General features: G+C 47.4%; 1 protein-coding gene across 2 annotated transcripts; it reads left to right on the top strand.

The window, feature by feature from the left end:
* Positions 1–8,129: 8,129 nt before the first annotated feature.
* LOC142260474 (E3 ubiquitin/ISG15 ligase TRIM25-like) lies at positions 8,130–22,111 on the top strand. 2 transcript variants are annotated; one of them, XM_075331948.1, is made up of 3 exons: positions 8,130–8,581; positions 16,133–16,242; positions 17,331–22,111. In XM_075331948.1, exon 3 carries the CDS (start codon positions 17,333–17,335, stop codon positions 18,932–18,934), a length of 1,602 nt encoding a protein of 533 aa, XP_075188063.1. In that variant the 5' UTR covers positions 8,130–8,581; positions 16,133–16,242; positions 17,331–17,332; the 3' UTR covers positions 18,935–22,111. The 2 variants fall into 2 exon arrangements, with proteins under 2 accessions (XP_075188063.1, XP_075188062.1); XM_075331947.1 differs by having other exon boundaries at positions 16,059–16,242.
* Positions 22,112–22,938: the final 827 nt, after the last annotated feature.

The raw sequence follows: 22,938 nt of genomic DNA, 5'->3' as shown, positions 1-22,938 counted from the left end.
TTCAACCTTAAAACTATGATACTATTATAGGTGTGGAATGATCACGAAATGCGTTCATGTGACCGATCAGCTGATTGGGTAGCCCCGCCAGGTCCTTAAGCTCGGAATAGATGTAGCGCATCGCGGGACACACGCCGAAGAGGTGAGAATTTCTTTTTTTTATTTTTATCACTTGCTTCACTCCTGCACTGTATGTATATAATGTATGTATATAGTGTATGTATGTACATTGCGGGAGTTAAAGTGCCCCGCTTGCCTGCGCTTTGTAGGCTCGGCCTTTCTGTGTCCCGATCCGTGAAAATCACGAACACGGATACAGAAATGGCATCTGGAGGTCACATCTGATGGTGTCCTTTCCTGTCCATGGGGCCCTGCAAAAAATAGCATCCCCACAGGCAGGAAAAAATTGTGATGTGTAACCAGCCTTAGGCGGGCTTTGCACACTACGACATCGCAGGTGCGATGTCGGTGGGGTCATGTTGAAAGTGACGCACTTCCTGCGTCGCTCTCGACATCGTAATGTGTAAATCCTAGATGATACGACTAACGAGCGCAAAAGCGTCGTAATCGTATCATCGGTGCAGCGTCGGCGAATTCCATAATTACGGTGACGCGACGGTCCAATGTTGTTCCTCGTTCCTGCGGCAGCACACATCGCTGTGTGTGAAGTCGCAGGAGCGAGGAACATCTACCTGCGTCACCGTGGCTCCCGTCGGCTATGCGGAAGGAAGGAGGTGGACAGCTATCACAATGATATCGCAGCTACGACGGGGGCGGGGACTATCGCGCTCGGCATCGCAGCATCGGCTTGCGATGTCGTAGTGTGCAAAGTACCCCTTAGGTTGCTTTCACACATCAGTTTTTTGCAATCCGGCACAATCCGGTTTGTGCCTGATGCAATGGATCCATGTCAGAGTGTGTAAAAAGTGTTGCAACGGATCCGTTTTTTTTTAAAGCTGAGAGAGAGGGAGAGACCCCGTCATCACCGCACACACCCCGGCACTCCCGCACGCATCATCCCCGCACGCATCATCCCCGCACACACCCCGGCACTCCCGCACGCATCATCCCCGCACGCATCATCCCCGCACACACCCCGGCACTCCCGCACGCATCATCCCCGCACACACCCTGGCACTCCCGCACGCATTATCCCTGCACACACCTTGGCACTCCCGCACGCATCATCCCCGCACACACCCCGGCACTCCCGCACACATTATCCCAGCACACACCCCGGCACTCCCGCACGCATGCATCATCCCAACACACACCCTGGCACTCCCGCACGCATCATCCCCGCACACACCCCGGCACTACCTCAGTGACGTCACCGGTGACAGCGCGACTCCCTCAGTTGCTGTGTGGAGATGATAAAGAGCGGCGGTGTTCTACTGCTGCTCCTGTCAGCTTCATGTAGCAGAGCTGAAAGCGTCGTGGGACCTCTGTGGATTACGTCGGACCTGGAGGGGTATTTGGGGATTTTAATAAAATGGTGAAAGAGGGTGTTTTTTGGTCCTTTATTCCAAATAAAGTATTTTCTTGGGTGTATGTGTTTATTTACTTTCACTTACAGGTTAATTTTTGGGAGTGTCTCATAGCCGCCTGCCATGATTAACCTCTTATTACCCCGATTGCCACTGCACCAGGGTAATTCGGGATGAGCCGGGTAGAGTCCCGGGACTGTCGCATCTAATGGATGCGGCAATTGAGGGCGGCAGCTGGCTGATATTGTTAGGCTGGGGGGCTCCCCATAACGTGGAGCTCCCCATCCTGAGAATACCAGCCTTCAGCCATGTGGCTTTACCCTGGCTGGTATCAAAATTGGTGGGGACCGCATGCAGTTTTTTTTTAATTATTTATTTATTTTACTGCAAGATATAGACCCACCCACCGGCGGCTGTGATTTGGTTGCAGTGAGACAGCTGTCACTCAGCGTGGGGGCGTGTCTGACTGCAACCAATAATAGGCGCCGGTGGGCGGGGAAAGCAGGGAATACGAGATTGAATAATGGGCGGCTGGCATTTTCAAATCAGGAGAAGCCGCCAGCAATGTGACAGCCGTGCAGTGCAGCGCCGGTGATCGGTGAGTGTGAGTGAATGAGTCAGTGAGTGTGAGTATGAGAGAGAGAGAGGCTGGAGCCACACGGGGCACTACTGGGATGCTCGCATGACACTCGGCTCGCGCTGGCAGCACAGCAGGAGCCGAGTATCATGCTAGTGTGCCTGCATCTGAGGTCCGACTGTGCCAGCAGACCACAGCTGCAGGGGGCAGGCAGGCTCTCAGGAGGGGCGGGCTGGCACGGAGGAGGAGAAGGTGGGATTTCTCTCCCCCTCTCCTCCGTAGCCGGTTCATTCTCCTATTATCTACATATATTTCATGATCATTCCACACCTATAATGCTCAGGTAACATAATATACACCTGGTTATATGCCATATGCATTCATTCTCCTATTATCTACATATATTTCATGATCATTCCACACCTATAATGCTCAGGTAACATAATATACACCTGGTTATATGCCATATGCGTTCATTCTCCTATTATCAACATATATTTCATGATCATTCCACACCTAGAATGCTCAGGTAACATAATATACACCTGGTTATTTGCCATATGCATTCATTCTCCTATTATTTACATATATTTCATGATCATTCCACACCTATAATGCTCAGGTAACATAATATACACCTGGTTATATGCCATATACGTTCATTTTCCTATTATCTACATATATTTCATGATCATTCCACACCTATAATGCTCAGGTAACATAATATACACCTGGTTATATGCCATATGCATTCATTCTCCTATTATTTACAGATATTTTATGTTCATTCCACACCTATAATGCTCAGGTAACATAATATACACCTGGTTATATGCCATATGCATTCATTCTCCTATTATCTACATATATTTCATGATCATTCCACACCTATAATGCTCAGGTAACATAATATACACCTGGTTATATGCCATATACGTTCATTTTCCTATTATCTACTGATATTTCATGATCATTCCACACCTATAATGCTCAGGTAACATAATATACACCTGGTTATATGCCATATGCATTCATTCTCCTATTATCTACATATATTTCATGATCATTCCACACCTATAATGCTCAGGTAACATAATATACACCTGGTTATATGCCATATGCATTCATTCTCCTATTATTTACAGATATTTTATGTTCATTCCATGACTAACTTGCCCAAGAAACCTTTTATACATCTACATAATATACACCTAATAAGTTATTACCCTCATTCTTTTTATTTATTCCTTTTCATCATTCTTTTTAGTATGTCCCCTCAAGACGCAAAAAAAGAAGCCGTCCCTGAGCCCCAGATCCTGAAAAATGAGAACGCCACAAGCCTCGGAAAATGGCAACAAAAGCACAATTATTTTTTTGGGCAAAATTCTGATTTTTTTTCACCACTTATATAAAAATGAAACTATCCATGTTTGGTGTCTACAAACTCGTACCAATCTGGGGAATCATAATGCCATATCAGGTTTACCATATAGTAAACATGTTAAATACCCCCCCGCAAATAGCTGTGGATTTGCACTTTTAATATTTTCTCTTTTTTCAGTACAATATATGGTTAAACGAAAGGTGTCATTCAAAAGTACAACTCGTCCTGCAAAAAAACAAGCCCTCATATGGGTATATTGACATAAAAATAAAAAGGTTATGGCTCTTGGAAGGAGCAAAAAACGGAAAATCACCAAGGGGAGGTGGTTCAAGGGGTTAATAGTAATATTTGTAGAGGGTATGAACTATCCCTCTTTCGTACACTTGTTAGGAAAATATCTGGCTTTGGGAAAGCTGGGTGATAACTGTACCTATTTCTCGGCTGACACAGATTTCCCGGTGTCCGGATTAGATGCGGGGCCCAGGATCCTGGGGTGACTGTGACTCCTGCACCCCGGATAGTTAGGCTACATGCGCACGCTGCTTTTTTTCCTGCTTTTTTGCTGCTTTTTTGGCTGCAGTTTTGTCAGCAGAACTTTCTGACATCTGACTTCCCAGCAAAGTCTATGAGAAGTTAGATTTGTCATGCGCACACTGCAGTTTATTTGTCAGCGTTTTTTTTGTCAAAAGTTTGTGACAAAAAAAATGCAGCATGTTCATTCTTCCTGCGTTTTTGTCAACATTTGTCACCCATTGAAATCAATGAGGGCATCAAAAACGCAGGAAAAATGCATGCTAATCAAAAGTGGTGCATTTTACCTGCCTTTTACCTGCGTTTTTGCTAGCAAAAACGCAGGTGATTTGTCAGGAAGTGAGGTCAGGCAAGTGGTCCCGTCCCGTCCTCCATGTGTTCCCCGAAGTACCGCTGTCCCCAGGGGAGATGATGTGGAGGATGGGACTATCAGCGGCGGCAGCGAGAGGGGGATGGACATTGGCAGCTGAAAACATTGATTTTTCCCTCTCGCTGCTGCCGCCGCCGCTGGTGGTCCCGTCCTCCACGTGTTCCCCGAAGTACCACTGTCCCCAGCGTGCACGCACAGGGGAGATGATGTGGAGGACGGGACTATCAGCAGCGGCGGCAGCGAGAGGGAAAAATCAATGTTTTCAGCTGCCAACGTCCATCCCCCTCTCGCTGCCGCCGCCGCTGATAGTCCCGTCCTCCCCGTGTTCCCCGAAGTACCGCGGTCCCCGCATAGGGGAGATGATGGACCCCTCTCACCGCCACCGCCGCCGCTGAAAGTCCCGGGCTCCACGCTCCTGCCGCCGGCCGGCTCCACGCTCCTGTCGCCGGCCGGCTCCACGCTCCTTCCGCCGGCCGGCTCCACGCTCCTGCCGCCGGCCGGCTCCACGCTCCTGCCGCCGGCTCCACGCTGTAGCGCGATCAGCTGAGCTGTCAGAGGTTACTCGCGGCCACCGCTGGACTCGGCGGTGGCCGCGGGTAACCTCAGTGACAGCTCAGCTGATCGCGCGGCTGTCTTCATTAGCTGCATGGAGGTGACCGGAGCGGCGGTGTCTGCTGCTCCGGTCACCTGCATGCAGCACTGCTGGAAGCGACGCTGGAGCATGCTGGATTACGCCGGACATGGAGGGCTTTGTCGGGGTTAATAAATTGGTAATGAGGGAATGTGTTTGTGTTTTTTATTTCTAATAAAGGATTTTTTTCGGGTGTGTGTGTTTATTTACTGTAATTTACAGATTAATCATGGAGGGTGTCTCATAGACGCCTGACATGATTAATCTAGGACTTATTGGCAGCTATGGGCTGCCAATAACTCCTTATTACCCCGATTTGCCAACGCACCAGGGCAAATCGGGAAGAGCCGGGTACAGTCCCAGAACTGTCGCATATAATGTATGCGGCAATTCTGGGCGGCTGCTGACTGATATTGTTAGGCTGGGGGGCTCCCCATAACGTGGAGCTCCCCATCCTGAGAATACCAGCCTTCAGCCGTATGGCTTTATCTGGCTGGCATTAAAATTGGGGGGGACCGCACGCCGGTTTTTTTAATTATTTATTTATTTCTAATTTTTTTTTTTTTCCAATTCAACAAGCTTTATGGGCTTTTTTGAACTGAAAAATACATGAAACAATTGTTGACAAAACTGCAGCCAAAAACGCACCAAAAAAGCAGCAAAAATGCACCAAAAAAGCACCTACATTTTTTGTGACATTTCCAGGCTCTCTCTGACAAGGTGCAGTTTTGGCTGCAGTTTTGGCTGCAGTTTGTGAACACGAAAAAGAAGCAGCGTGCGCATGTAGCCTTATACCGCTCTCTGTAATATCTGCTTGGTTCAGTAGCTGATGTATCAGTCTATGGCTACATGCGCACGCTGCTTCTTTTTCGTGTTCACAAACTGCAGCCAAAACTGCAGCCAAAACTGCACCTTGTCAGAGAGAGCCTGGAAATGTCACAAAAAATGTAGGTGCTTTTTTGGTGCGTTTTTGCTGCTTTTTTGGTGTGTTTTTGGCTGCAGTTTTGTCAACAATTGTTTCATGTATTTTTCAGTTCAAACAAGCCCATAAAGCTTGTTGAATTGAAAAAAAAAAATTAGAAATAATTAAAAAAAACTGGCGTGCAGTCCCCCCCCCCAATTTTAATGCCAGCCAGATAAAGCCATACGGCTGAAGGCTGGTATTCTCAGGATGGGGAGCTCCACGTTATGGGGAGCCCCCCAGCCTAACAATATCAGTCAGCAGCCGCCCAGAATTGCCGCATACATTAGATGCGACAGTTCTGGGACTGTACCCGGCTCTTCCCGATTTGCCCTGGTGCGTTGGAAAATCGGGGTAATAAGGAGTTAATGGCAGCCCATAGCTGCCACTAAATCCTAAATTAATCATGTCAGGCGTCTCCCCGAGATTCCTTTCATGATTAATCTGTAAATTACAGTAAATAAACACACACACAGAAAAATCCTTTATTAGAAATAAAAAACACAAACCAATTCCCTCATTACCAATTTATTAACCCCGACAAAGCCCTCCATGTCCGGCGTAATCCAGGATGCTCCAGCGCCGCATCCAACTCTGCTGCATGGAGGTGACCGGAGAAGCAGCAGACACCGCCGCTCCGGTCACTTCCATGCAGCAAATGAAGACAGCCGCGCGATCAGCTGAGCTGTCAGAGGTTACCCGCGGCCACCGCTGAATCCAGCGGTGGCCGCGAGTAACCTCAGTGACAGTTCAGCTGATCGCGCTACTGCGTGGAGGATGGGACTTTCAGCGGCAGCGGTGGCGGTGAGAGGGGTCCATCATCTCCCCTGTGCGTGCACGCTGGGGAACATGTGGAGGACGGGACTATCAGCGGCGGCAGCGAGAGGGGGATGGACATTGGCAGCTAAAAACATTGATTTTTCCCTCTCGCTGCCGCCGCGGCCGCTGATAGTTCCGTCCTCCACATCATCTCCCCTGTGCGTGCATGCTGGGGACAGTGGTACTTCGGGGAACACGTGAAGGACAGGACTATCAGCGAGGGTGGCAGCGAGAGGGAAAAATCAATGTTTTCAGCTGCCAATGTCCATCCCCCTCTCGCTGCCGTCGCCGCCGCTGATAGTCCCGTCCTCCACATCATCTCCCCTGTGCGTGCACGCTGGGGACAGTGGTACTTCGGGGAACACGTGGAGGACGGGACTATCAGCGGCGGCAGCGAGAGGGGGATGGACATTGGCAGCTGAAAACATTCATTTTTCCCTCTCGCTGCCGCCGCTGCTGATAGTCCCGTCCTCCACATCATCTCCCCTGGGGACAGCGGTACTTCGGGGAACACATGGAGGACGGGACGGGACCACTTGCCTGACCTCACTTCCTGACAAATCACCTGCGTTTTTGGTACCAAAAGGCAGGTAAAATGCACCACTTTTGATTAGCATGCATTTTTCCTGCGTTTTTGATGCCCTCATTGATTTCAATGGGTGACAAATGTTGACAAAAACGCAGGAAGAATGAACATGCTGCATTTTTTTTGTCACAAACTTTTGACAAAAAAAACGCTGACAAATAAACTGCAAAGTGCGCATGACAAATCTGACTTCTCATAGACTTTGCTGGGAAGTCAAATGTCAGAAAGTTCTGCTGACAAAACTGCAGCCAAAAAAGCAGCAAAAAAGCAGGAAAAAAAGCAGCGTGCGCATGTAGCCTATGTGTAATACACAGATATTTCCTTGTATATTGGAGCTGTTGTATTATGTGTGTGTGAGTGTAAACGCCTCAAGATTTGCAAATTAAAATGTTCACCCCTGAATCTATTTCTTTCTCCTCTATAGTAGCCCGGCCATATCTCCAGATCCTCACGGCGACATTCCTTACATTTTTCTGGCTCCATCTCCTCCATACACGTTTCTGGGCTCAGTGTGAAGTGGGCGGTCCTTCACTGGTGGTCATGTGACCTCTATAAACTACATTTCCCACAAGCCCCGGCTTCTTCTCCAGACTCACTGCTCTCATCCGTGTAAAGCTATATTAGCTGCTCCTCCATTGCTTTGTGATAGGAGGTTCTGTGTATAGGCCGACCGCCCTCCATGCTACAATTCTGTGTGTCTTTTACATATTTTTCACCTGTGTGTCCTCTCCTATCTCTTTGCTGCCCATAGCAACCAATCACAGCGCAGGTTTCATTTTACCAGAGCGGTTTAAAACATTAAAGCTGAGCTCTGATTGGTCGCTATGGGCAACAGAGACAGTTTCTCTTTCAGACAGTGTGGATGAAGGCCCAGACGTGTTTATAGTATGTATAGGCAGGAGGCGGCCGTTATAACAAATATTCATGCTTTATATGAGGAAAAACATTACTGGTTTAGGTGCTGGGATGTCTGTGCTCGTTCGGCTTTACAGCGCTTTATGAGAGGATACTGTTATGGGCTGCTCTGGCCCTGAAGCTCCTGTCTGCAGACACAGGAGGCGGCAGCTGCACTCACTGCTCTACGGAAGCCGCACTCTGCCACTCCCGGAGCAGACCTGGGGGCGGGGCCAGGGTCATGCAGGGCTGATCTGCCGGAACTTCACTGCGAAGAGCTGACTTCCTGTTCTCCTCTCTCTGCGGCCGGCGCCATTGCTTGTGCAGACACGTGTTGGAGGGTAAGTATTCATACCTGGGTCTGTGTATTTGTGCCTTGTTGTATTACTTGTGTATGTGACCTGGCTGTGTGTGTACGCACGCGCGAATATATGAGGCCTGTGTGTGTGTATGTATGTACAGTATATATATATATATATATAAAAAATAGCCTGTGTGCGTGCGCGCATATGAGGCCTGTGTTTGTGTGCGTGCGCGCATATGAGGCCTGTGTTTGTGTGCACCCACATGAGGCGTGGCTGTGTGTGCGCGCGCTTGTGCACACATGAGGCGTGGCTGTGTGTGCGTGCGCTTGTGCACACACATGAGGCGTGGCTATGTGTGTGCGTGCGCTTGTGCACACACATGAGGCGTAGCTATGTGTGCGCGCGCGCTTGTGCACACACATGAGGCGTGGCTGTGTGTGCGCGCGCTTGTGCACACACATGAGGCGTGGCTGTGTGTGCGCGCGCGCTTGTGCACACACATGAGGCGTGGCTGTGTGCGCGCGCGCTTGTGCACACACATGAGGCGTGGCTGTGTGTGCGCGCGCTTGTGCACACACATGAGGCGTGGCTGTGTGCGCGCGCTTGTGCACACACATGAGGCGTGGCTGTATGTGCGCGCGCGCTTGTGCACACATATGAGGCGTGGCTGTATGTGCGCGCGCGCTTGTGCACACATATGAGGCGTGGCTGTATGTGCGCGCGCGCTTGTGCACACATATGAGGCGTGGCTGTGTGCGCGCGCGCTTGTGCACACATATGAGGCGTGGCTGTGTGCGCGCGCGCGCTTGTGCACACATATGAGGCGTGGCTGTGTGCGCGCGCGCGCTTGTGCACACATATGAGGCGTGGCTGTGTGCGCGCGCGCGCTTGTGCACACATATGAGGCGTGGCTGTGTGCGCGCGCGCGCTTGTGCACACATATGAGGCGTGGCTCTGTGTGCGCGCGCTTGTGCACACATATGAGGCGTGGCTGTGTGCGCGCGCTTGTGCACACATATGAGGCGGCTGTGTGTGCGCGCGCGCTTGTGCACACATGTGAGGCATGGCTGTGTGTGTGTGTGTGAACCTCATTCCATAGACTTACATTGTAAAAGCCTCTTCTAGGTCACGCAGAGCGCAGCGTGACCCAGAGAGTCTGCAGAGCGGTGACGTCACTGAGAAGAGGAGCAGATCTCAGTGCAACCAGGAGAGTCTGCAGAGCGGTGACGTCACTGAGAAGAGGAGCAGATCTTAGTGCAACCAGGAGAGTCTGCAGAGCGGTGACGTCACTGAGAAGAGGAGCAGAGTGGTGCCGCACACAGAAGGTCGCTGCAGGTAAGTATACTAACACACTGACCGTACATTGCACTGACATTTACACAGAGAGAAAAAAGTCCATGTGCGGCTTCTTTAGGTGGACTGTTTTGTCTGTTTTATAATGGAGGCGAGTATATATGAATCAACTCTGTGGACAACATGCAATTTCCAGGCAACATTTTTTTTCCAACACTGTTTTCCGAGCTCTAGACAGATTTCTGTAGTCCCTATGTGACTGCAGACTGCTGAATGGTGATAGAGCGCTGTGCACACTGTCAGGATTCCCCTGTATTCCCAGTGTAGTGATCAGATGTATGCATTTTGCACAGTTATGGTCACGTGCTAAGTAGAGTCCCAGACACTTCTCTCAGTAGGACACTGATAGACGTGGATGAGAATTTAGTCGGCATTTGACCACAACTATATCATCATTACTTCGGCTTTATCTTTTCAAAAAACTTGTTACCTCTACTCCCTATATGAAGCAGCCGGAGGTAAATACAATAAGGATTGGCCGCTGCTTATGGGCTGCTGCTGTGTGCTTGCCCCCCAGGCCAAAATTTGCCAGCCAGCCCCTGCTCACATGTGATGTAATGCCGAAAGAACTGTGGAAACTGTTCAGTAAAAGACTTGCTTAATAAGGACTGGAGGTCTCGGTGTTAGTCTACACTGCTGTCTGGTCCTGGCCTGCCAAAGGCAATGGTGACATGCGGTCTGCTAAGAGGCATGACCTGCACCACACAAGTCCACGCACCCAGCCAGGGCCACAGTTTTCATGTAGTGTTCGGGGGCGTCTGGAGTCAATCCCTCGCCCGCCCCTACCACCTCGTGCCACCCTACACGTTCTCCAGAGATGTTGTGCTTTCACCTAAGCAGTTGGTGTCATCTATAAAATAGAGCAGATACTCTGCTGTAAAGGCCGGGAATGGAGATAGCGAAGCAACCGGAATTTAAACCCCTTAGATAATATAGCTGAGAGAAGCGGCAGAGGTGTGAGGTGACCTCTGTGAGGCCGGCCTCATTCATCCATGTCTCACAATCTGAGAATGGCTTGTGATGTACAGACTGGCCACAAGTCTCCAGACCAGGGCCATCTTAAGGGGAACCTATACCAGTTTTTTAGCCTATAAACTGCAGCCACCACTAGTGGGCTTTTATATACAACATTCTAACATGCTGTATATAAGGGCCCAGCCCGCTGTGTAGAACATAAAAATTACTTTATAATACTCACCTAAACCGGTCGCTGCTGTGGATGTGGGTCAAATTGGTGTCTTCATCCTCCGGTGCCGACGCCTCCTCTTTCAGCCATCTTTGTCCTCCATCTTCTGAAGCCGCGGTGCATGACGCGTCCTAAGTCATACAGACTCGCCGGCATTCAGGACCTGAGCAGGGCAGATCAAAGTATTGTAGTGTGCATGCGCGGGACCGGCGAGTGTGGATGACGTAGACGCTTCATGCAGGATTCAGAAGGAGGATGAAGATGGCCGAAAGAGGAGGCGCCACCACCGGAGGACGAAGATGCCCATTTGAGCCACATCCACCATAACGACCGGTTTAGGTGAGTATTATAAAGTGTTTATGTTGTACACAGCGGCCTGGACTCTTATATACAGAATTCTAACATGCTGTATATAAGAGCCCACTGGTGGTGGCCGCATCTTATAGGTAAAAAACCGGTGACAGGTTCCCTTTAACAGCATTTTGGGCCCCTGGGCAAACCACTGTGCTGGGACCTCTACGACAACCACTTACAGGAATAAAAAGTAAATGGCGATAATATTAAATATATTTATTTTATTGGCACTTCAACAAAACTGGTGTGAGCACATTAAAAACATTGAAGTGATCAACATGATAAACACCTGAACAATGCACAAGGCTCGAAAAACACAATCCTCAGTAAGTCATACATTATATGGTACACTATGGAAGTATGGATTTTGTTTTCAGAGAATTTTTCTTATTGGCTTGAATTCAATGGTCTTCAGGATGTCACTTTCCATGCACATGAGGGAAGCCAGTGGAAACGGTGATTACGAAGCAGATTTTTTAGAAGTTTCAGTTTTGAAAAAGTACGTTCTCCAGTAGAGTTGGTCACCGTCAAGCACATGAATTGAGTGCAATTTCAACATTTGGGAATTCAGATTTCAATTTTTTTTTAGTCCTATGCAGGAAATGTAGCGCCCCTGAACTACTCAGGGCACTACTAGGTACTGCATCCTCACCTGGATGCAGGGCCTACCCCCAGGGACCTGTAACACCAGTGCCAGTAACATCTGCACACACACAAAATCCCAGTTTCCACTCCACACCAAGGGTAATTGGCTAGTCAGACACCACAGGGATGGCCACCTAGAGAGCGGAGCCAGTCCAGGGGACTAGACATCCTGGTGGGAGGGAACAGTCAGTCAAGTCAGGAGAATGGAAGTGCCTCAAGCTGGGTCGTGCAATGGTGACCCGAGGGTACAGGACAGTAGTTGCCAGGATAGGTACACCCAAATACCACTGGAACCAGAGCACCGATGGGGCACAGGGTCCTAGGTCAGGCGCCAGCTTCACTTGGCCTGGCAAATACCTGCACAATGAGGGGACCTTCACTGACCCACAGATCCGGGGGTATCGGCAGTAACAAGCGGATCAGGGTTCGGGACCACGGACCAACCTTACAGGGTCCACAATGCCCACCATACGTACGAGGTGACTGCCAAAAGACAGTTGGGACTCAGACTTCATGCTACGGGGACCCAACCACACTGAGGGTGCTGGGGACAGAGCAACTGAGTCATCAAACGAACTACAGGGACCTGAACCAGCCGTCCAAGGGTCCAGAGTGAGTAAAACTGTTAACTTACAAATACTCCCCATTATAAAGCGTCCCCAGGGTCACGGAACCGGGCAACGGCCAGTATTCTCCCGTGACACAGTATCCCCGTAAATATACGGGCCGGGAGTACCCCATAGCCCTAGGCGACACAGAAGAGTCTCACAATTTTCATCTTGAGCCATGTAGTGCTTGAGATGTTCACATTCATTTAAAGTGAACCTGTCGGGTGCAATATGCACCCAGAACCACGAGCAGTTCTGTGTCTGCGGTGAACGCTGAGCTGATTGTGCACTAGACCTTTCTGAAGCTTAATTGTGTCTAGCAATGACCATCTATGAAGCTAATATTGATGCCACCTGAGTAAAAAAAGCAGTTTGAACTATTACATGAGGTACAGTGCCTTACAAAAGTATTCCCCCCCCCTTGAATTGTTCAACCTTTCCCCACATTTCAGGCTTCAAACAGAATGGTAAAAATTTTAAATTTTATGGTGAAGAATCAACAACAAGTGGGACACAATGAAGTTGAATATTGCTTATTTTACATTTTTTGTAAAAAATAGAAAACTGAAAATTAGGGCGTGCAATATTATTCGGCCCCTTTAAGTTAATACTTTGTAGTGCCACCTTTTTTGCGATTACAGCTGCAGACGCTTTGGGTATGTGTATCAGTTTTGCACATCGAGAGACTGAAAATCTCGCCCATTCTTCCTTTGTAAACAGCTGGAGCTGAGTGAGGTTGGATGGAGAGCGTTTGTGAACAGCAGTTTTCAGCTCTTTCTACAGATTCTCGATTGGGTTCAGGTCTGGACTGTGACTTGGCCATTCTAAAGGCCCTGTCACACACAGAGAGAAATCTGCGGCAGATCTGTGGTTGCAGTGAAATTGTGGACAATCAGTGCCAGGTTTGTGGCTGTGTACAAATGGAACAATATGTCCATGATTTCACTGCAACCACAGATCTGCCAAAGATTTATCTGTGTGTGTGACGGGGCCTTAACACCTGGATACATTTATTTATGAACCATTCCATTTTAGATTTTGCTTTGTTTGGGATAATTGTCTTGTTGGAAGACAAATCTCCGTCCCAGTCTCAGGTCTTTTGTAGACTCAAACAGGTTTACTTTAAATATGGTCCTGTTTTTGTCTCCATCCATCTTCCCATCAATTTTAACCATCTTCCATGTTCCTGCTGAAGCAAAGCAGACCCAAACCATGATGCTGCCACCACCATGTTTGACAGTGGGGATGGTGTGATGAGCTGTGTTGCTTTTATGCCAAACATATTGTTTGGTATTGTGTCCAAAAAGTTCTATTTTGGTTTCAGCTGACCAGAGACCTTCTTCCAAATGTTTGGTGTCTCCCAGGTGGCTTTTGGCAAACTTTAAATGACACTTTTTTTATGGATATCTTTGAGAAATGGCTTTCTTCTTGCCACTCTTCCATAAAGGCCAGATTTGTGCAGTGTACAACTGATTGTTGTCCTATGGACAGACTCTCCCACCTCAGCTGTAGATCTCTGCAGTTCATCCAGAGCGATCATGGGCTTCTTGGCTGCATCTCTGATCAGTCTTCTCCTTGTTTCAGATGAAAGTTTGGATGGACGGCCGGGTCTTGGTAGATTTGCAGTGGTATGATACTCCTTCCATTTCAATATGATCGCTTGCACAGTGCTTCTTGGGATGTTTAAAGTTTTGGAAATCTTTTTGCAACCAAATCCGGCTTTAAACTTTTCCACAACAGTATCACGGACCTGCCTGTTGTGTTCTTTGGTCTTCATGATGCTATCTGCGCCTTAAACAGAACATGAGACATGAGACTATCACAGAGCAGGGGCATTTATACGGATACTTGATGACACACAGGTGGATTATATTTATCATCATCAATCATTTAGGACAACATTGGATCATTCAGAGATCTTCAATGAACTTCTGGAGTGAGTTTGCTGCACTGAAAGTAAAGGGGATGAATAATATTGCATGCCGCAATTTTCAGTTTATTTTTTACAAAAGTTTAAAGGGAACCTGTCGTCATTTTTATGGCCTATAAGCTGCGGCCACCACCACTGGGCTCTTGTATACAGCATTCTAACATGCTGTATATAAGAGCGCAGGCTGTTGTGAGAACATAAAAAAACACTTTATAATATTCACCTAAATCAGTCACTGCGGTGCTGGTTGGCCTGGTGAGTGGCGCCTCCTCTCTCGGCCATCTTGCTCCTCTGTCTTCTGAAGCCTGTGTGCATGACGCTTCCACGTCATACACACTCGCTGACACTGAGGTCCTGCGCAGGCGCACTTTGATCTGCCCTGCTCAGGGCAGATCAAAGTATTGTAGTGCGCCTGTGCAAGGACCTCAGTGGCGGCGAGTGTGTATGACGTGGACCACTTTTTCCACTTTGTAATTGACCAACCTCTCTTCCTTTTGATGTTGTTCTTCTGACTGTCCACCCGTCCTTCGTTATCGGCCTGCGATCCTAACCTCATTGTAGCTCATCTTACTAACAGCAGTTCAGTTATCACATCCCCACATGATTACAAGCTCTATACACATCGCAGGCAAACACTCATTTTATCGGAGATACTTTTATGTCCACAAAATAAAGCTTATATTTATATATAATTTTATGCCAAATTGTCTATATACATGACATTTCAACTTTTTTTTTTTTTTGCATATTTTTACTTTTGAATCAAACTGAGAGTGACCTCTGACATGTCATGTGCTCGACCTTGGCGCCTTTTGAAATGTGGACTTTTTTGAGATGCCTGCGCCTTTTGTGGTTTTTTTTTTCCTGATTAATGAGGTTGGAATACCTTGAGATGCTTAGGAAATAAATCTTAGGAATCATCTTGTGTCTCCTGCATCCTTTTTACCGTATTTCAATCCGTCAAGTATTGAAAGGGTTAAGGTAAATGTCTATTCTGCAGTGATGTAACAGGTAGTTGTAATCTCAGCTGCAGCCACAACCTTCTCCTGTAAATATTCACTTTTCACTCCTCCCTATGCCGGCTATAGCTCATACTTATGCTGACTATGTTGAAGGAGCTCAGCGCTGCATAGCTGTGGTGTTGTTTCAATTGCAGCTGCGAAGTTTACTACTGAAGAAACAAAGGAGTGCTTTTTGTTTGTCTTTTCCCACCTGTTTCTTACCTTCCAGCTGCGCAGGTGGAAGTCATGCATATTTCCTATTTTAAGCTTTCTGCTTATCCACATTGTAGACAGAATGCTGCCAATCAGTGGTCTGGGTGGGGTTATACAGAGCTCAGCATTCAGAAAACTGGTAATGAAGCTGTGCATCAGAAAAAAACGTTTTTAATAAAAAATGCAGGACCCATTAAAGTAAGTGGTGTTGTTTCTATTGCAGCTGCGAAGGTCCCTACTGAAGATACTAAGGAGTGCTTTTGTTGTTTTTCCCCACCCGTTTGTCTCACCTTCCAGCAGCGGAGATAGAAGTCACGTATATTTCCTACAACTCTCCTCAATCATCTCTCGTGTGACCATTGGCAGCCGATATACTCTAAAGTTCTTGTGATATACAACTTAATCTGGTGAGCATACATCCCTTATCTATTCACAATTGTGTTATGGTATCACCGTATTGTGCTTTTCTTGCTTCTTTCTCTCTGTACCCACCACTGATTGGCAGCTTTCAGCTTATGTAGATTGTAGACTGGCAACATTCAATCAGTGGCCTGGGTGGGGTTATACAGAGCTCAGCATTCAGAAAACTTGTAGCTGTGCAACAGAGGAAACCGTTTTTAATAATAAATGCAGGACCCAGTGAAGTAAGTGACACAACTCTGAAATCAGGGTTTCTGCCCCTACATCACGTTACTCTCACAAGGGGTATTAAACAACTGGTGGCAGATTCCTATTAAGGAGTTAAAGACGTGGTTCACCCATTTTTTTGCTACATCCGTATAACATTGAGAAACAATATTTCTCTCAAATACGTTCCGTTGGTAATAGTGCCTGTGAGCAGCACTATTGCGGACCGCTGTTTTCCATCGCGTGACCCCTGGGCTCCGTGACCTCGGATCTGGTGATGTCAACTTCCTGTTCACATGACACCACCGCGGCCGGCCCCTATCTCCGTGAGTCACTGGGCTGTGGGTGGCGTTTCCCTGCTCGTCACAGCCCAGCATCGCTCCGGCTTGTTTGCTCTGGAGTGAAAGAGGAGGGAGCAGGGAGATGGACTTTCATGCTGGGCTGTGTGGAGCGGTGCAACGACGCCCACTGCCCAGTCACTCATGGAGACTGCAGCCAGCCTCAGTTGGCGTGACAACACCGGATGCTGGGGGTCATGGAGCCCAGGGGTCACGTGATGGGGTAAGCGGACCACAATAGCGCTGCTAACAGGCACTATTGGCAACACAAGGTATTTGAAAGAAACCTTATTTCTCAACATTATATCGATGTGGCCCATAATGAAAAGGGGTGAACCACCCCTTTAAGTGAATAGGTGTAACTACAACATCGCTAAGTATTATCAGTTTCGTTTCCTCCTTCCCTCAACTATGAGCCAAGGTGTCTGCTGATCTGGGGGTGAAGGGTTTAAATGAATGGGTGTAACTACAACATTGTTAAATATTGAGTAACATTCACATTCAGTTTCATTTCTTCCTTCTTTCGTCAGCCATGGCGTCTGCTATTCTGAGAGACGAGCTGCTCTGCTCCATCTGTTTATCTATTTTTAAGGATCCTGTAACGCTGAGATGTGGACACAACTTCTGCCGGGTCTGTATTGATCGTGTGCTGGATACACAGGACGGGTCTGGAGTTTATTCCTGTCCTGACTGCAGAGAAGAGTTTCAGGAGAGGCCGGCGCTGATGAAGAACATAAATCTTCATAATGTCGCAGAACGATTCCTGGTTACTCAGCAAGAACAAGAGATCACCGGGATCTGCTGCACTTACTGTGTGGACTCTCCTGTACCTGCTGTTAGATCCTGTCTACACTGTGAGGCTTCTCTGTGTGAGAAACACCTGAGGGCTCACAGCAAATCACCAGAACACGTCTTATCTGATCCCAGCACTTCTCTGGAGAAAAGGAAATGTTCTGTCCATAAGAAGATCCTGGAATATTACTGCACTGAGGACGCCGCATGTATCTGTGTGTCCTGCAGTTTGATTGGAGAACATAAAGGACATAAAATGGAGTCACTGGATGAGGCCTCAGAGAACAAGAAGAAGAAACTGATAATTGTTCTCCATAAACTGATCACAAAGAGAGTGAAAGCTGTGGAAAGAGTCTGGAGTCTGGAGGAGCAGAGGAGAAAAGCTGAAGAGAAAGCAGCCGGAGAAGCCGAGAGAGTCACTGCCCTGTGTACAGACATCAGGAGACGGGTGGACGACCTGGAGAAGAAGGCCCTGAGTGAGATCTCCAGGCAAGAAAAGGAAGAGTCACTGTCACTGTCTGCTCTGATCCATCAGCTGGAGATAAAAAAGGACGAGCTGTCCAGGAAGATGAGGCACATTGAGGAGCTGTGTAACATGACTGATCCACTGACCGTCTTACAGGAACCAGACACCGGGGACTTGTGTGATCCTGAGGAGGAGGGAGGTGATGAGGACACAGGGGGACATGATAAACAGCTCCATGATGGAGATGACCTGGATGTGGCTGTGATCTCACACACATTACACACATTATGTGAGGTAATAACAGGTATAAGGAGGGGGATCTATGTGGAGGGTCCTGCCGACATATTACTGGATGTAAACACAGCTGCTAATAATCTCCTTATATCAGACGACCTGAAAACTGCAACCAGGACACAAAATAACCAGAATCGTCCAGAAACAGCAGAGAGATTCCAGTGTAATAAGGTGATGAGCAGGAGGGGATTTACCTCAGGACGACATCACTGGGATGTGGAGGGCAGTAGATCAGGGGGGTGGATGGTGGGGATGTGTTATCCCAGTATAGACAGGAGGGGAGATCAGTCATTGATTGGAGAGAATAACAAATCCTGGATTTTGTGTAGATTTAATAATCAGTATTCAGTGATACATGACAGTGAAGTGATCCAGTTACCTGACAGGATCTCCAGTGATAGAGTCAGGATCTGTCTGGATTATGAGGCCGGGCAGTTGTCCTTTTATGAGCTGTGTGACCCCATCAGACACTTACACACCTTCACTGCCGCCTTCTCCGAGCCCCTTCATGCTGTATTATGTGTATTTATGGTATATATTGATGATCACTGTGTAGAGAACTGGGTGAGGATTAGAACATAACAGGAAAGTAACATCAGAAAATTCCTTATTTGTAAAGTAACTTTCATTGTAAACATTTTTCTGAATTTTATGACATAAAATACATTTCCCTCCGGAGCCTCCTGAAATCTTCCTGTTTCCTGAGACCACTGACCTTAAGAATAGATTTTCCACAGAGATCACTTCTCAGCAGTCTCATTATCAACACAGGAAGGAAATGTAAGGTAACACCTCTGGTATAAAGCTGGAGGAGGATAATGCAGGATCCACCATTGACAATAACTGATGGACACAGCTCCCCCTCCCCGCACAGGGATCTCTGCACAGGACACAGAGCATGCCCACAAGTCCTCTCCAGACGACGGTCTCCTCCATCCATGTGTCTGCTGTGGAGCAAATCTTTGAGTGACATTAACAGGAAATAGCAGCAGCTCAGACAATATGGCCGCCCCCATCATCATGTACAGAAGCTAAAATATAAAAAATTAAAATTAAATGTGAAAATCAATAAGAAAAAGAGAAAACAGATCATATGTAATAATAGCGTCTAATTCTTAATGCAAATTTAGGATTATTCAGACTTAACCGTTTAAAGACAGACAATTTAGAGTTTTGCATTTTCATTTTTTCCTCCCAATTTTCTAATCACCATAACTTTCTTATCTTTCCGTCACCATAGACGTATAAGAGCTTGTGTTTTGTGAGAATAGCTGCAGATTTTGTTGACACCATTCATTTTACCGTATAAAGTTAGGAAAATGGGGAAAAAAAATCCAAATGCAGATTGGGCTGATTAATTTCAGATTTATATATACAATTTTGGTTTTTTTTTGTTGTTTTTTTCAATTTTTGAATTCTTTACATTTCTTTATTTTTAACTTAGGAAAAGGAGGGGATTTGAATGTTTGTGGTTTTTTTCCTTTTCTAACATGTTAGGTTTCTTTTTTAACGGCGTTGACCCTGTGATTGCTTGTTCTGTATAGAGCAATGCTCCATTGATGTTGTGTAGTGTAAAAATCACGGCTTATGGCTGAACATCACAGGAAAATCAGCTTGACCAGTATGTGGACTTTACATAGGTCCTCAGCCGTCATGGCAGCCCATCGATGCCTCATGATCATGTTGCGGGAAGGCTAATGGGCAGTCAAACTAACACCTGAGTCGGATCTTGGAGCCTAAATGCTGCTGTTAGTGACTGACCGGAACATTTATCAAGTTACCAGTTTGATTGTTGACGGTTTGCTGCTGTAAAAAGTAATCTGTCAGCAGGTTTTTGTTATGTAATCTGACAGCAGCATACTGTGGGGGCAAAGAGTCTGATTCCAGGGATGTGTCAATTACTGAACTGCTTGTGCAGTTTTGATATAATCCCTGTCTTCACTGCTGTAGATGTAGCAGAACTCGGAATGCTGAGCTCTGTATAACCCCGCCCACACCACTGATTGGCAGTTTCCTGTGTACACTGTATATTGTCAGCAATCTGCCAATCAGTGCTGGGGTCAGGTTTACACAGACTAGCTGGACTAGCCACCACATGAGACCTAATCCTCTAGTGATAATGTCCTGCTGATAAAACACTGATTGAAATTACAGCAAGCTACTGAGCAATTGACACATCCCTGGAATTAAGGATGCTTTACACGCTGCGATATCGCTAACGAATTATCGTCGGGGTCACGGTGTTTGTGACGCACATCCGGCGCCGTTAGCGACATCGCAGCGTGTGACACATATGAGCGACCTTAAACGGTCGCAAAAGAGACAAAAATCGTTGGTTTTGGAGAGGTCGTCCTAAAACCAAAAATCTTTTTCTGCTTATTAGCGATGTTGTTCCTCGTTCCTGCGGCACCACACATCGCTGTGTGTGACACCGCAGGAGCGACGAACATCTCCCTACCTGCCTCCACCGGCAATGCGGAAGGAAGGAAGGAGGTGGGCGGAATGTTACGTCCCGCTCATCTCCGCCTCTCCGCTTCTATTGGACGCCTGCCGGAGGTGGTTCGCCGGCCAGAGCGACATCACAGGGCAGGTAAGTGCGTGTCACAGGGGTAAGCAAGGTTGTGCGCCACGGGCAGCGATATGCCCGTGTCGCACAACCGACGGGGGCGGGTACGATCGCTTGCGATCTCACTAGCGAGATCGCAGCGTGTAAAGTACCCTTTAGACTTTCTGCCCCTACATCATGCTTCTGTCAGATTAAATAGCAAAAACCTGCTGCCAGATTCCCTTTAAAGACAGATACTGTGGAAAAGAGACAACATGTCCCCTGTGTACAACAGGCTCAGCTCCGGTGTTAATTATTAGACGATATAGATGATATATTCCCCTTAGGAGAGATCTGCTGATGATCAGCCGATCGCTGCTTCCGCTTCCATTTAGTAAATGTTTATCTTGACTGACAACTGGATCCATTTGCTGTTATGATGAGATGGGTTGCTGGTCACAGATCCTGTTATTTTCATCCTGTGTAGTCAGCACATTGAGCACATGAAGGTGGCGCTTTCTGAATATTGAAATCACTAGTAGCATAGCCGAGTACTATGAGGCCGGAGTCACCGCCGCCGGCTCCTGCCTGCCTGTACCCTGATAGCTATATGACTGTAACAGCCGCTACTTTCAGCCATTACGAAGGGGAGATCACGACGTAAAGATTTATACAGCTGTCATTAAAGGAGTTTTCCACTTATAGAAAAGTGATCCCCAATCGTTTCCCAGCATGTAAAATCACAAACGTAGACAGTACTCCCCCCTCCCCCGGTCTAGTGTCAGGTCGCAGCGATGTGCGTTGCAGTCATGGTGTCACCTCTGCAACCGATACGCAGAAACCAAAGCTGCGGTGGAGAACTGGTGCTGAACAGCGGGAGGGCAAGTACTAACTGTATGTTACAGGCTGGGAAACATATTGAAACCAGTTTTCTATAAGTGAAAAACCCCTTAAGTCCAAAAAAATGCTGCATAAATCTTTTAAACATTTAGCTCCCCCTAGTGGTGGCCAGAATTACTGTATATCGTCATACTGTTAAAAAGAATCCTCATAAGCATGTAAGGATCTGACATCAGCTTCTTGTTAATGGTTTCCAGATGGCAAAAACTGAAAATATTTTAACTGTAATAAATAAAAATGACTAATGATAAGACAAATGATTGTATAACTACAGCTAAAACTGCTGATAATAAATGGTATATTATTGCACATTACTGCTGGTGTTTTTATTGTGTGTGCGGCTCGGTGAACTGGGGGCAATTTTATAAAAATGTCTCATTACTACAGGAGTAGTCATCTGGGAGGGGCGGATTCAGGGAAGAAATATATTCACCTAATGTAACCTACAGTGGGATATGATTTCTCTGTACCGTATTTTTCGTTTTATAAGACGCACCCCGAATTTGAAGCAGGAAAATAGGAAAAAAATATTTTTACTGTTAAAATTGGGATCCGTCTTATAATTCTATGCATCTTATATTAGCTCACCAGGGGAGAGCGGCAGTGGTGGCGCAGCTCAGGCAGGTCACAGGAGGCAGGGTCGGTGATGCTGTGGGCTCGGAGGAAGGGGTGTCCCGGCTCAGGAGGGTCAGTGGCACGAGGGTTGGCAATACAGCAGGCTCGTGGGGTGTCACGGCAGCTGGCACCATTGATCTGCTGGTGGGCTGCAGGCTCCGTGGAATCTTCGGCTGTTCACACAATGGAATTCAAGAAAATGGCTGCAGAGCGAGCGCTTGCACAGATTGGCCTCTGCGTCCATTTTCTTGAACTCCATTGTGTCAACTGACAACTCAAAACAGCCAGCAGCCCACTGGCAGATTAATGGTGCCCGCAGCAGCAACACCCCACGAGTCCGCAGTTTCGCTGACTGTCCACTGACCCTCCTGAGCTGCTCCGCTGCAGTGACACCCCCCTCTCCGATCTCTCTGTATCTCCAACCCTGTGACACCAGTGCCGGTAAGGCTAAGTTCACACTTCCGTTGTTTTGCATCAGTCACAATCAGTAGTCTAACTGATGCAACGGATGCGTTGCGTTGCAGAT

Source organism: Anomaloglossus baeobatrachus, unplaced genomic scaffold (genome assembly GCF_048569485.1).
Source record: "Anomaloglossus baeobatrachus isolate aAnoBae1 unplaced genomic scaffold, aAnoBae1.hap1 Scaffold_111, whole genome shotgun sequence".
NCBI classification, from domain to species: Eukaryota; Metazoa; Chordata; class Amphibia; order Anura; family Aromobatidae; genus Anomaloglossus; species Anomaloglossus baeobatrachus.
This window is presented reverse-complemented; position numbering and strand designations above follow the sequence as displayed.